This window comes from Eublepharis macularius, chromosome 3, assembly GCF_028583425.1.
Source record: "Eublepharis macularius isolate TG4126 chromosome 3, MPM_Emac_v1.0, whole genome shotgun sequence".
Taxonomy (NCBI): Eukaryota; Metazoa; Chordata; class Lepidosauria; order Squamata; family Eublepharidae; genus Eublepharis; species Eublepharis macularius.
Window position 1 is genome coordinate 37,330,623 of NC_072792.1, and position 14,300 is coordinate 37,344,922.

General features: G+C 42.8%; 1 protein-coding gene across 1 annotated transcript; it reads right to left on the minus strand.

Moving 5' to 3' along the window:
* Window positions 1–312: 312 nt before the first annotated feature.
* On the minus strand, window positions 313–2,985 carry LOC129326191 (uncharacterized). Its single transcript, XM_054974357.1, has 2 exons — window positions 2,404–2,985; window positions 313–1,108 (listed from the first exon to the last, which is right to left on the minus strand). The coding sequence occupies exons 1-2, from the start codon at window positions 2,983–2,985 to the stop codon at window positions 395–397; spliced, it is 1,296 nt and encodes a 431-aa protein (XP_054830332.1). The 3' UTR covers window positions 313–394.
* Window positions 2,986–14,300: the final 11,315 nt, after the last annotated feature.

Consider the following 14,300-nt stretch of genomic DNA (forward strand, 5'->3'; position numbering starts at 1 on the left):
CATATTAAGCAATGGTTGGCTGTGAAAATGTCATTGTTGGAGACTTTGGAAATTTCCAAAATGATGGTTCATTTGGAAATATCAATTTTTAATCTGTTGTCACACCGCCTTGTGCTTAACCATGTAAACAAACAGGAATTATCGCATTCTGTAAGGCAAATCAACAACACCACACATTTCAATTTTCCTTCCAAAGCTTAAACTTAAATATTCTAAATCAAGTAAGAAAAATATTAGGAGAGATTCTCTAACTTTATGTAGAGTAATTTTTATTAACATACAAGAGGAAAGAAGAATGTTTGCAACCCCAATCACAGTGTTTCTTTCTGTCTTGAGCCCGGTTAACATGAGTGTTGTTCCGGTATTCACGTTTGGCCAACACACACAAGCAATCTCAGAGTGAGTCCATCCTTCCCAAGATATGTCTGGCAAGGGCATCGCGGACCATCTTGCCCTCCGCAAGGTGCCCGGTGTTGCCATTGTAATCTTGCTCCTCCTGTTGGGACAGCAGCACCGGTGAGGGGCATTCACCGCCACCCACTATCGGGTGACCTTTGCTCTCGCACAAATTGTGGAGCACCACACATGCAGTCACAACTGAGATGACATTTTGCTCTCTAATCTGCAGCCTGTGTGAGAGACACCTCCACCTGGATTTCAATCTACCGAAGCTCCTTTCCACCACGTTCCTACAGCGAGCAAGTTGCCGATCAAAATTCCGCTGTGCGGTCGTTGTTGCGGTTCGGCCGTATGGCTTCATGAGCCATCTGCGCATGGGATATGCACCGTCAGCCAAAATCACAGGTGGAATTCTAATCCCATCCAAAACCATGTCGTGGTTATCGGGGATCAGTGCGCCAGAGTCCATCGCAGAACACAGGGCGGAGTGGGCAAAAACAAACGCATCATGGTTTTTGCCACTCCACCCCACCTCGGCGTCCACAAACCTTCCTCTGTGGTCCACAGTCCCCTGGAGCAGTATCGAGGAGAAGTTTTTCCTGTTGCCATACTGCTCTGGACGGCCACCAGGGGCACAAATGGCGATATGTGTCCCGTCGACTGCTCCCACGCAGTGAGGAAACCCCATCCTCCTGAAGCCATCCATTATCTGTTTGAAAAGATAGGGTGGGGAACAAAGACTATTGTTTAACCAAACTGAGGGAAAAATTTGGAAGCACGGTAAAGTGTTGTTTCAATACTGATAGAAGGAAAAGATTCCACAGTAGTCCAATTAACAAAATGCCCAGGGTTGATATAGCTTGATGCTTGAAGGAACTATTACAAATGGGTTCGTAGCAGATTGTTAAATGTGTTCTGAAGTGTTCAAAGCCCTTACGTAACTCAATCCACATCTATTTCACTGCTGACTATTCCTATCTCTCATGTCCAATGATTCAAATACAGTTGCCATGAAAGTTACAGTGATTGGCACATGAAAGCAATGTGAACATTTACTGTGTAACAATGTTTCTTGCTTTGTTCCAGGGACATCCACTACAAATGTCATTGAGATGTTTCCAAGGAATAGAGAGGGGATTTTTCACGTGGTGGCATAATTCGAATAACTTATTTTTGGGGGGGATAAGACCATAGAAGTTGCATTCTGTTCATTCAAAACCAGAAAGAGAACGATATGGTCTCTCTCTGCTCCATCATGCAGCTTCGATTAAACTGTAACCGAAGAACCAAAAAAAAACCGTCAGACACTGTCAAATTGATGCCTTAGTCATGTCAACAGCAATCGAAGATGTAGTCTCCATACAGAGGTCTACTTTTGACCCAGGGATAGCAAGCATTAACAATGCGCAACTGGAGACACCATTGCAGTCCCATGGGGCCAATAACAAAGCTGAACAATTTTTTTTTTTTAACACAAAGAACACGGGAAAGAATTGTCCGCCCAGTTGCACTATTCTGTGGCATGACACGCTGTGCAGACAATGACCCCAGTGGTCCAAAATCACAATTATGCCATCATAACCTGAATGTGGTGGGTGACTGGCACTAAGAGAGGATGTGTTCGGATTTCACTTAATGAGAATTGGAACAAAGTAAAATTTTTGTTGCCTAAATTCTGCTGGCATTAACATTGCAGCAGTGGACGTGCCATAGCAGAGACACATGTCCACTATTGTGATGCCGCTCACCACAATTTAAAAGGTCATCCGCAAATGTGTTTGTGTAGGAATTGCTAATCCAGTTTTACAGTGATGTGGCATGAGACACAGTGCAAACCATGACTCCAGTGTACCTATGGTTTCTTTCAGGGGGTGGAAGCGTAGGGGAGGGTGGCAGCACTGTGAATAAAAGGGTTTTTATAAGGTTTTTAAGAGGCAGCAGAGAATTTTTTTTTTTAAGGATGACCGGCATAACGAAATTCAGCTAGTTCACTATACAACTTACCTGGGTAATAGAGTCTCCAAAGAGAACCGTTCGGGAAAGCAGGTGGAGCTCGACGGCAAGGCAGAATTCTACAACTGCCGAGGCAACAGTTGACTTGCCAAGTCCGAACAAGTCACTGGTGACCTGGTAACTCGTGCCGCTTGCAAGCCACCAGATCGCAACAGCTACTCTGCGCTCAACAGAAATCGGGGAGCGGAAGGTTGTTGTCTTTCGCTGAAGCGTTGGACGGAGAGCGGCGACCAACTCCAAAAATGTGCCCTTGGACATTCTGAAACGGCGAATCCACCGATGCTCATCCCAATGTCGCAGCACGATGTTCTCCCACCAATCCGTGCTGCGTGGGTATACCCAATGCTGCCTCGGTTCCTGCATCTCTGCCAGGAAAAACCACTGGTGTCGGGGCTGGCGCCGTCGTCTTCGTGCACGCGTCATTGCAAAGGTGGTAAACGAGTTGCTGGACAAAAATCTAGCAACAGCCCTGCGCCTTTGGGCACGGTACCGCCAGTAGGCCAGCAGCATCTGAGACTGGCATGCCATCATAATCAGAAGCACATGCCCGATGATAGCCAGAATAGGATCCATTTCAAAAAACACAGATTGCAAAAACACCAACTCCAAAAACACCAAACAACCACTCAAACCCACAAAGAGTTTTTCCCCATACACTTCCCCTTTTATAACGTTTTTAAAAACCCCGCCAAGAAACGCGGACCAATGGTGTTGCTGTGCTCATTTGATGTTTCGAATAGGTTATGTTTCTTTATTACGCATGTCCGTTATAACGGAAAATGGTTTTTTTTAAAAAAAAAAGGCGGGGAAAAAAGGTCCCGCCCAAAAAAACGGTTTTCGGGCAGGCGTGTGACCGCGAGGACGCGCGGAAAAGGCGGATTGGAGGTGGAGATGTGAACGGAAAAGACAAAATCGCGGATTGGAGGCAAACGGAAGATATCCGGAAAAACTGCGGGGAAAAAGGTAATGTGGATTCAGCCAACCTCTTAGAAAACCCATACAGAATATATGAGACATTTTTTTCAAAATGTCCAAAAGCTCAGCAAAATTCAGAAACTAATCAGATGAACAGAGGTTAAGTATTATTAAGCTTACTATTATAATGTGTGGAATTCAATCCATGAGATTTAAAGGATTCCATTTTAAACCCCAAAAGTTGCTGCGGTAGGCAAACTGAGATTTGCTGTTTGGTTGATTCGTGAATTCCATTCAGTACTGAGCTTGACAGCTGGTGATGATTATTTTACTTCTGGTTGTGTTTTTTTTTAAGGATTAATGCTTTCATGCATAAGTGGGTGAGCATACCACTAGTGCTATGTTTTTGCACATCCAGATGTTATTATGGCTGTCCCTTCATTACTATATCACCCAGCAGGGGTTTCCGTATTAATAGTCGCATCCAAAGTGCTTGTGGAGGAGGGGCACAGATCAAGAAGAATACCATAACCATCTTAAACCTTGTGTTTATTCATCAGCACAGTGTGCACACCGTTGTGGGATCCAAAACCAACAGCGAAATCCTAAGCAGAATTACTCTAGTCTAAGCCCATTGATTTCAGTGGGCTTAGGCAAGAGTAACTCTGCTTCGGGTTTCATTTTAAGAGTCTGCAGGTGTAGCGTTTCGATTCTGTATTGTAAAACCTGTGATGTGTTCCCTGTTTTAAAGATATAAAGTTTTCAGAAGGAGTATTGAAAGCTGCCATTTATAACTTAAAACTCGGTGCTGTCGTCATCTCCGAGGAGAGGTGTTTGTTGTCTCTCTGCTCAGAGCAATCTCTCTGACATTCAAGAGGAATATTTCAAAATTAGATGTATCAGGAGGATGGCCTACGATATTTACTGAGATCTCAAGTGCCCTGTTGCTGCCAAGGAGCAGGAGAATTCATCATATAATCTATTGTTTTTCTTACGGCGTGTCTCTTAGTGGGATATGTGTGTACCTATTTGATCATTCTTTCAAGTTATGTCCAGACATATCAGGGTGGTGGGTTTTTGAGATATATTGTGTAAACATTTATGCAACTTTGAAGTTTGGATTCAGTTCCTATGTTGATTATTTAAATGCAGGAAGGCCTAATTCAGCTCTGTTGAACGGAGGGCAAAATTTATTCTAAGAACTTTATGGTGCTTTCTGAGTCTCTATCCACTGCACTGCCAACCTCCCTGTGGGAACTGGAGAACTTTTGGAATTACAGCTGAACACCAGACTACTGCCATCAGCTGTCCTGGAGAAAGTGGCTACTTTGGAGGGTGGACTCTGTGGCATTATACCCCACTGCCCCTCTTCTCTCTAAACCCCGCCTCCCCCAAGCTCCATTCTCAAATCTCCAGGAATTTCCCAGCCTGGAGTTGGCAATGCTAGCTGTGCACCATGTCATCTTTCCATCCAAAAAGAGTCTCTTTATTTTCAAGGAGCAAAATTTTCCTATGACTCACTGTCTGTCACCTCCATTTTGTTACATTAGAACTCTACCACTTCACTATGCTGCGTGTGTAGATCCTGTTTCAGAACGTTCTCCTCAGTTACTCTTATCCAGTTCTTTCACAAACCCTCATCTTCATCTTTTGTTGGTCTCCTGTTTGGTATGGGTGAAATGATTGTAAAAATTGGGCTGTTATTACAGTTTATACCACTGAATCGGTCAAAGAATGAATGGCAGAGTATGGAGAGCTCTGACCCTCTAAAGTTCATACCCTGGAAATCTAGTTGGTGAGGACTTTAAGGTGCTACTGGATCTTAGAGTGGAACTACAAGTGACAAAAGGCACAGGTTGGACATTTGTCAGCTTCCCTCAAGTTTTGATGGGAAATGTAGGCAGCTTGGCGGAATGTTGGACAAGTGACAGTTGAAAAGTCCATTGGACAGCAGTCGGAGAGCCAAGCTGCAAGACTAGGATGCCTACATTTCCCATCAAAACTTGAGGGAAGCTGACAAGTGTCCAACCTGTGCCTTTTGTCACTTGTAGTTCTGCTCTGAATCTTGCTCTTCCACTACAGACCAACACAACTACCAACCTTTAACTATTGCCAGAAAATAGTATTTGCTTCATTTCTTCTCCCTAAAGTATTAGAATTGACAATGTAAGATGATATGTTAGGGGATGTTCAGTCTGTCACTTCCTGTTCCCACTGCTTGGACATCAGCAGAAAGAGGAATGAGGGATGAGGGAAGAGTCTGAATGTGACACTGTTAAGTTTCTCAGCATTGTGCTGTGACATATATAATATTTTTTTCTAATGATCATATGAAGGTTTTTGCTCTCAAATAATCCATTCCACATTAAGCTCTAGATTTTATAAAAAAAATCAGCAGTGCAAATCTCTTCAGTGCCTTTCTGTATGCCAAACCATTAATACAATATTTGAAATAACGGATGAATAGGAGAAGGATTCGACATTATAGTTTATTATAGAAATATGAAAGTTGTTCAATGAGTTCATTTTTATTAACTGGTTTCGTTTAATGCCTAATTGCTTCTTCGTTGAACATGAAAGGCTTTATCACTATTAAAATATATTAAAGTATTATTTTTAAAAAGCTACTTGCTTCTTTTATATTGTTCAAAATTGTAGTTGGTTGCCTTGATCCAGCAAGAGAGTTGTACCTACACACATGTAGCAACAATAGCCCTTCTGTGTGCAATTATTTCTGGATGCACATTCACGTCTGTGCCAAATCTCATCTAAGTCCTTTTGTGCTGGTGTAACTTCTCCTTGTATGGGTTCTACGGGGCTTAGGAAGCAAACTTTCACACAAATTTAAGAAAGATTTTTTTTTAAAAAAACCCTTTTAACAATTAATAAAATACAACTATTTTTTTAACTAAACTCATAAGTGCAACCAAACAGAAATTATAAACCAACAATGTCTTTGAAAAGGTAAAACAGTTCAACTTGTCTGATTCCACCGAGTGATAAGAATCCTTTTTCACTAATTCGAAGCAACTGTAGCCCAGGCTTCTCTTGTTGGGGAATTACAGCCCTGCAAAAATAGTACAATCCCAGTAACACCAACTAAACACAATACACATACACCACTTTAAGTCATATGGATCACATACAACGTTTGATTACCTTATTCAAGGTGATAAGAGCATATAAGTTATTAAGCTCCCCAGCAACCAGCCTCCTCCTCAGCAGCCTGGCTCTAGCTACTGACTCCACCCTACTGGGCTAAACCAATTACTCCATAGGGGTTATACTGGCTGGTTGCATCTTTGGATGGAAGTATGTATTAATCTCCAGAATGATGGGTCAAATCCAGCCAGCTTTTCTACTGGAGAGGAGCGGTTGTCATTAACCAATAAAGCTATACTAGGGGTCATGCAACTTGTGTGGACAAAACCCATTTGGGGAAGGAAGCTGTAATAAGATGGAGAATTTGGAAAGATTGACTGGAAAAGCTGGCTATATCCAACCATGTATGTTGTTACTTATGATTAGGTCCAGCATTTCTAAAAAGTCACCCTCCCCATAAAGAAAAATAGAAAATAAATTTGTCATTACTGCATAATTCATATATGTAAATTTCTTCACTTACAGCTCAGTGCTGGAATTTATTTACAGAAATAACACTAACCTTGAACATCCTCTGATGTGGGTCTGTGAGTGATATTACCAATGCTTCTGGGGCAGCTTACATTTAATTTTTTAAAAATATTATTCTTTGATGGCTTTTAGTATGGACTTGATTGCATTTATTTTTCAAGAGGTTTCCCTCAAATATCCACTTTTGGATTTCTTAATAACCCAATCTAAGCCTCACATTACTTGAGGTTGATTGGTACCCTGTTCTTGCATGCAGTCAGTGCCAGTCTCATGAATTTCCATGGAACTTACTGACAAGAAAATATGGGTGGATCTGGTTATAGTATCTGAATGCCAAAGCGGAATGGTGCTGAGAGACTAAGGTTCAAATCTCCACTTAGTGACTGGGCCGTTCATCCCTAACGTACCTTGCAGACTACTTTGCAAGGCTTATTTATTTATTTATTTATTTATTTATTTATTTATTTATATTTAACTTATATTCTGCCCTCCCCACATGAGCAGGCTCAGGGCGGATTACAACAAAGTTTAAAATCACATTTCACAATTTATACCACTTAAAAACATAAACACCTTAAATACCATAGATTAAAATACACACACACACACACACACACACACACACACACACACACACACACACATATATAAATAAATGTAGACACAGAGGCACATAATCTGGACGACCACCTTTTTAGCCATCTCCAGAGCATTTTGGCAGGGAAATATGTGAGAGATGGAAGGTGTCACTGGAAGGGAGGGCATATGCTGGACTCTCCTGGCTAGGGGGCACTGCCTCGCATCAACCATATGCCTGGTGGAACAGCTTCGTCTTACAGGCCCAGCGAAAAGCTAACAAATCTCGCTGGGCCCTGGTCTCATTGGACAGAGCGTTCCACCAGGCTGGGGCCAGGACTGAAAAAGCCCTGGCCCTGGTCGATGCCAGGCGGGCCTCCCTAGGGCCAGGGATCTTTAATAGATGTTTATCGGTTGAGTGAAGAGTCCTCTGGGGTTCATATGGGGAGAGGTGGTCCCGCAGATATGCCAGTCCCAGTCCGCATAGGGCTTTATAGGTTAATACCAAAACCTTGAACCTGATTCGGTACTTCACCAGCAACCAGTGCAGCTGGCACAATACTGGCATTATATGCGCACATATCAGTGTTCCGGTGATGACCCGTGCCGCCGCATTCTGTACTAGCTGTAACCGCTGGATCAGGTTCAGGGGAAGCCCAGCGTAGAGTGTGTTACAGTAGTCCAGCCTAGAGGTGACTATTGCTTGGACCACTGTAGTCAAGTCGCAGGATGAAAGATAAGGGGCACGCTGCCTGGTCTGTTGAAAGTAACAAAAAGAAGACCTGGCAACCGCAGTAATCTGATCCTCCACTGTCAAGGAGGGATCGAGGATCACCCCCAGGCTCCTAAGCACTGCCCCAATCGAGTATAGGAAGCCGAGGTCCCAAATCCACGTTTCCGCGACTCAAGTACAGGATTTCTGTCTTTGCAGGGTTTAGTTTCAGCCAACTTTGCCTCAACCATCCAGCCACAGCTTCAAAAGCACGCTCCAGGACAACCGGGGCCAATCCAAGCCAGCCATCCAACAACAGATACAGCTAGGTGTCATCTGCATATTGGTGACACCCAGGCCCGAAGCTTCGCACCAACTGGGCGAGGGGGCACATATAGATATTAAATAATAATGGGGAGAGTATCACCCCCTGCGGCACACCACATATTAGTGGCCTACGGGACGATAACTTCTCCCCCAGCGCCACCCTCTGTCCCCAATCATGGCGAAAGGAGAGTAGCCATTGTAATGCTGTCCCCTGAATTCCTACATCGACAAAGCGATGGGTCAGAAGGTCGTAATCGAATGCTGCTGAAAGATCTAATAAAATCAGCAGCACCAATCCGCCTCAATCCAGATGCCTGCGAAGAACGTCCGTGAGGGCGACCAGCACTGTCTCTACCCTTGTCCTGGGCAAAAAAATGGACTGTAAGGGATCTAGGGCCAAGGTCTCCTTCAGGAAACTGCAGTTGTTTCTCTGTCACCTGCTCAATCACCTTACCTAGAAATGGGAGGTTCGAGACCAGGCAGTAGTTGAGCAGGTTGGCGGGGTCCAATGATGCTTTCTTCAAAATGGGCCGCACCACAGCCTCCTTTAGCACCTTGGGAAAAACTCCAGAGCTCAAGGACAAGTTTACAATATCTTCCAAGGAACCCTGTAATCCATCGACACTGGCTTTTACCAGCCACGACGGATATGGGTCCAGAAGGCATGTGGTAGGCCTCACCACCTGCAGAATCCTGTCCACCTCCTACCCGGAAAGAGGGTTGAAATGATTGGCTATCCACCGCGAAGATGGCCAAGGGGCCTCTAGTTCATGTACTGTATCAACTGTGGCCAGTAAGTCGTAGCGGAGAGACAGGATTTTATCAGCAAAAAAACTCGCAAAAGCCTCACAGCTTATCACCGAATTCAAATTTTGATGGTCTCCACCTGAATGGGAGACCAAGGAACGCACCACATTAAACAATTTAGCCAGGCATGAGCTAGCTGATGCAATGGAAGCTGCAAAGTATTCCCTCTTCAGAGCTTTCACTGTCATCTCATAGGATTTCATAAGCAACCTATAAGATGTTCTTGCTTCCTCGTCACAAGATCGCCGCCACATGTGCTCAAGTTGTCTTATTTCCCGTTTCTGTCACCGTAGCTCCTTTGTGTACCAAGGGGCTCAGCGATTTCGGGAGCGAAGAGGACGATGGGGAGCAATTTCATTGATGGCCTCAGAGAGCCTGACCTGCCAGTCCTTCACCAGCTCATCCAATGAACTGCCGTGGAGCATCGGTTCCCGCAGAGCATTCTGGAAACCAAACCAATTGGATCCATGCGTCTCCATGGGCGAGCATAAATTTGCTCACTGCCCTTGCGGGGGCGGGGGGTGGGGGCTGACATACCCAACCAAGCCTCCAGAACAGCGTGGTCTGACCATGGCATTAACTCTATTCTATCCACAACCACATCCAATCCCATCCCAAAGATCAAATCTAATGTGCAGCCTGCTTCATGTTTGGGTTCTGATACAAATTGGGAAAGCCCCAGTGTAGTTTACTTAAAAGAAACCCATATATGGTGCTGAAATTTTTGGAGTAAAAAAAATAAAAGGATAAAAATGCATGAATATGTCTTATATTAAATGATTTGCTTTAAATAACGACAACAACATTCAATTTACATACCACCCTTCAGGACAACTTAATGCCCACTCAGAGTGGTTTACAAAGTATCTTATTATTATCCCCACAACAATCACCCTGTGAGGTGGGTGGGGCTGAGAGAGCCCCACTTTGAACTTATTTCGCTGTGGTATGTGGAAATTTTTTGCCTTCTCTTGTCTGTTACTGTTTCTATGGAGGAAAATTTTGTTTCATTCCTAGAGACAAGGATATTAGTCATTGCAAGGGTTATGCATGAGATCTGTTCAGACAGTACAATGGAATCAAACACATTGGATGCATGAGTGAGTAGCATTTCTTTATTTCTTACCATGCTGTATACTGAAGGTTCAAGGCAACTAATGTGAATTTAACTGTATGTTTGTGTGTGTGTTTGTATGTGTGTGTGAGAGAGTTAATATATATGAGACTAATGGTGAAAATAACACCACATATACAAACAAAGAGGAATGGGAAAGGAGAGGGAAACAGAAACAAGAAATGGAGAAATGGAGAAAGATCTCTGAACATGGGAGAGAGTGGTAACAGAAGAGTCAGAACAGGTTGTTCCTACCTGGAGCCAGATTATTCCTACCTATTCCTACTCGAGGTAGGAACAGGTTGTGGTGTTGCCTGTCTGTGCCTCCTGACTTACTCATTGCAGCTGTGGGGCAGAGGGAAGGGAGTCTGGAGCAGACAGGTAATTGGTGCTGATACTTGCCTCCCTCCCTCTCCAGTTTCTCAAGTTATGCCTGAAACTGGTATACATGTTTGACAAGGTAAAACACTCACATGGTGATGTTACCTATGCATTGCATCCATCTCCATTCTTTTATCATGGCTGACAGCAAAAAGAGCGAAACTGAAGCCAGCTTGATGAGGACCAAGCATGATCCAGGAGTTATGAAATGCTATGGGCAGCCGAGAGCCAGTCAGCGGAGGTGAACCGGAGGGAGATGAGGAGACTGGACTGCTCAAACCACTACACATTTAAAGTCAGAGGAGGATAGAAGGAGAAATTTTTTATTTTTTGTTGTCCCTTTCCATGGTTCCTCGTGGGCTTCCAGTTTATTTTTGAATAACCAAACACTTTAATGTTTTTGAATGTTTTTAAACATGTTTGTATTTGTTATCCGCCCTGAGCCTGCGAAAGCGGGGAGGGCGGAATATAAATATAATAAATTAAATTAAATTAAATTAAATTAAATTAAATTAAATTAAATTGGTAGCCGATTTTATTTTTGAGGTTCTAGAAAGAAGGCAAGATTTGAGAACTCTCTCTTGTATAATTTGGGAGCTTCTCTTTCAGCACAAGCCTTCCCTATGCAAGCAAAGTATACAGTTACCACATGGGCTTTGACTTGTTAAAAATCAAATTAATAAACTGTGCAAAGAAAACACACCAGAATGAAATAACACCTGCAACAGTTATACTAGAAATAAACACCAGATCATTTAGAACACCATCTAAATTAGCAACAAACGGAAGGCGGATTCTCATGGATGAACAAAGTACATTAATTTCCATTTTAAACTTTACATTTGGAGACCCAGCAGAGATCAAAAGCATTCTTTAGTTTGATTTAAAGACTTAGTTCTAATGAATCTTTTATTTGGGAGATAATGATTACTAATTAAAGAGTTTTATTTTAAGCTTCCTCCCAAAATACTTCACTTTATCATCTCAAGAAACAATTACCTCCAGTAAGCATGTATTGTAATATGTCAGTACACAGGGAATGTTTCGCTCTCGTTTATTCCTAAACTTTTGAGAAGGTATAAATTGTGCTTTATTTCCTGGAAAGTAATTAGTTTAAACCCATCCATATTTCAGCAGCAAGTCATAGCAGCATGTGTGGAAAATCAAGGCTGACTGAATTTAGTGGGATTTTAAGTCCTGATCCTTTAATACAGACAAATGGCATCTTTATGTCCAAATCATGGCTGGCATACTCATGCAACTAATATTGGAACTTTTGTATAGATAATTTACAGCCTAAGTGAGGGGAACAGAGATGTACATAATTGGAGCAGCGGGCATGCCGTGGAGTATACGCACCACATTTTGTTCAAGTGTACAGGGTTCATTTCTGGGTTGTACTCAAGGGAAACTGGTTCTCATGTTTATAGCAAAAGCCTGTTGTGCACTGTACTAACTGTCTGGATCCAGTGACATTACTATCACAACTCCCTAGTGCAGTTTTTCAATGCTTAAACATCCTGCTTTTCAAAAGGAAGCACTGTTGTCTTATAATCCCTGTACAAGTGTACATGTACAGTGTACATTTGATTTTTTTTCTTTATACATGAGTTGAGTAATTCTCACATTACATTCAGCTGAAAGTTTAATTTAAAACCTGCATTGATCTAGGTGCTGGTTCTCAGTTTCATTTGGAAAGTGAATACACATTGGTTCGTATACAGCCAATGTGTATTCACATTGTATATTGGCCATCGTATATTGGTCATACTGTATATTGGTCATTGTATATTGGTACATGCAGAATGTACCCGCATTCACTGTAACGTGAGCAGGGTTTGTATATGATCTGTACAGGTGTCAGCTAGACATGTATCCTGCAGTCCTAAGCTTCTGAAAATGGACTCTCATGTCCTGTCCCAGTGGAAGCTGCTGACTTCTATTCTAGAAGGTAATATCCCCCAAACCCTGAACATACCACCACATTCTGTTTTAAGGATCTTTTGACAAAGTGATGGCACTCCAGTGCAAGATTGGGATAAAAAGTGAGTTAGAAATTTAGCAGAATAACCAATGAAAGTTTGAGAGGAACTGAAGTACAACTATGCAGAGTATTATTTGAATATTGGACAATATACCCAATATTCTAAATAGTGGATACTTGTCCCAAATTCCACCTCCTGCACAAAATTTATGTACAAAGGTGCAAGGGGGTGGGTGGGTGGAGAAGGAGCAGTGTGATATTATTGGTATTTTATCTGGGGTGGTTTATAGTGTTCTGGGGGTTGAAGACTCAGGGTCCACAGACATGACTCCAAAGCTCAGTGTGTGCTGAAATGATTAGGGCTGCTCTGGTTATAAGGACTGGGGATAATAGAAACAAAAGTTTGGTTTATGTGGTGTTGGACAGAGGGGTATAGCCAATATAAAGCATTATGCAAAAGACCCAGAGTTCATTAGTGGCATTATCTACTAATTATCACTCGGCTTTTGTGAGATTGCATTGTGTTTAGAGCTCATTTGTGATGCATAAAACTTAGGTTAAAAGCCTCTTAAGCAGCCATCTGTAATGTTTACTAGAAATGGTATAAAACTGCAGAGTGATCGTTATTGAGTAGAAAAACACTGGCCTGTTAGGTCATGAGGGGAGGGCTCTCTTCCACAGACTACTTTCCTTATGTGTTAGAGCCCATTCATGTGAGCCCATTGGGATGTTCATGATATGGGAGGATTAGAGCTGTGAACAGATTGTCATGTGGGGAAACAGGCAAGGCTTGCTTTGCCAGGCACCCAGTGACAGCTCCCCACCCCACACCTCCAATTTGCCGTGCTGCAAACTTGCTGAGATGAAGCACATAGTTGGGATCGTCTTATGATCAGAAGTGTGACATGATGTAGTTTACTTAGACAGGTGTAGGTGGTTCAGATTGATTGTTTGAGTGCTGCTCCCCCTATACCTAGCCCCTTCTCACTATGCCCATTTAAAGTTTGAGAATAGGTTGAGATCATTTCGGCCCCAAGACCACTAGTCCAGTGACATCGCTTTACCAGATAAAACTGCGGGACTGTCTCTCGCTGTCACGAGCGCCACGAGTGAAACTTCGGAAGGAACCAACTACTAGATGGTTCGATTAGTCTTTCTCCCCTATACCCAGGTTGGATGACCGATTTGCATGTCAGGACCACTACAGACCTCCACCAGAGTTTCCTCTGGCTTCGCCCTGCCCATGCATAGTTCACCATCTTTCGGGTCCTTGTATGATAAATTTCTTTTTTTACTGTTCTTAACTCTGTATTGTGACGGTCTTTGGCCATATACAATTAAATCTACTACTACTACTACTATGCATGAAAAACTAGCCTATCTGGCAAAGCTAGAAACAAATCCCTTCTCCATGGGCCAATTTTATTGGTTCAGTTCCC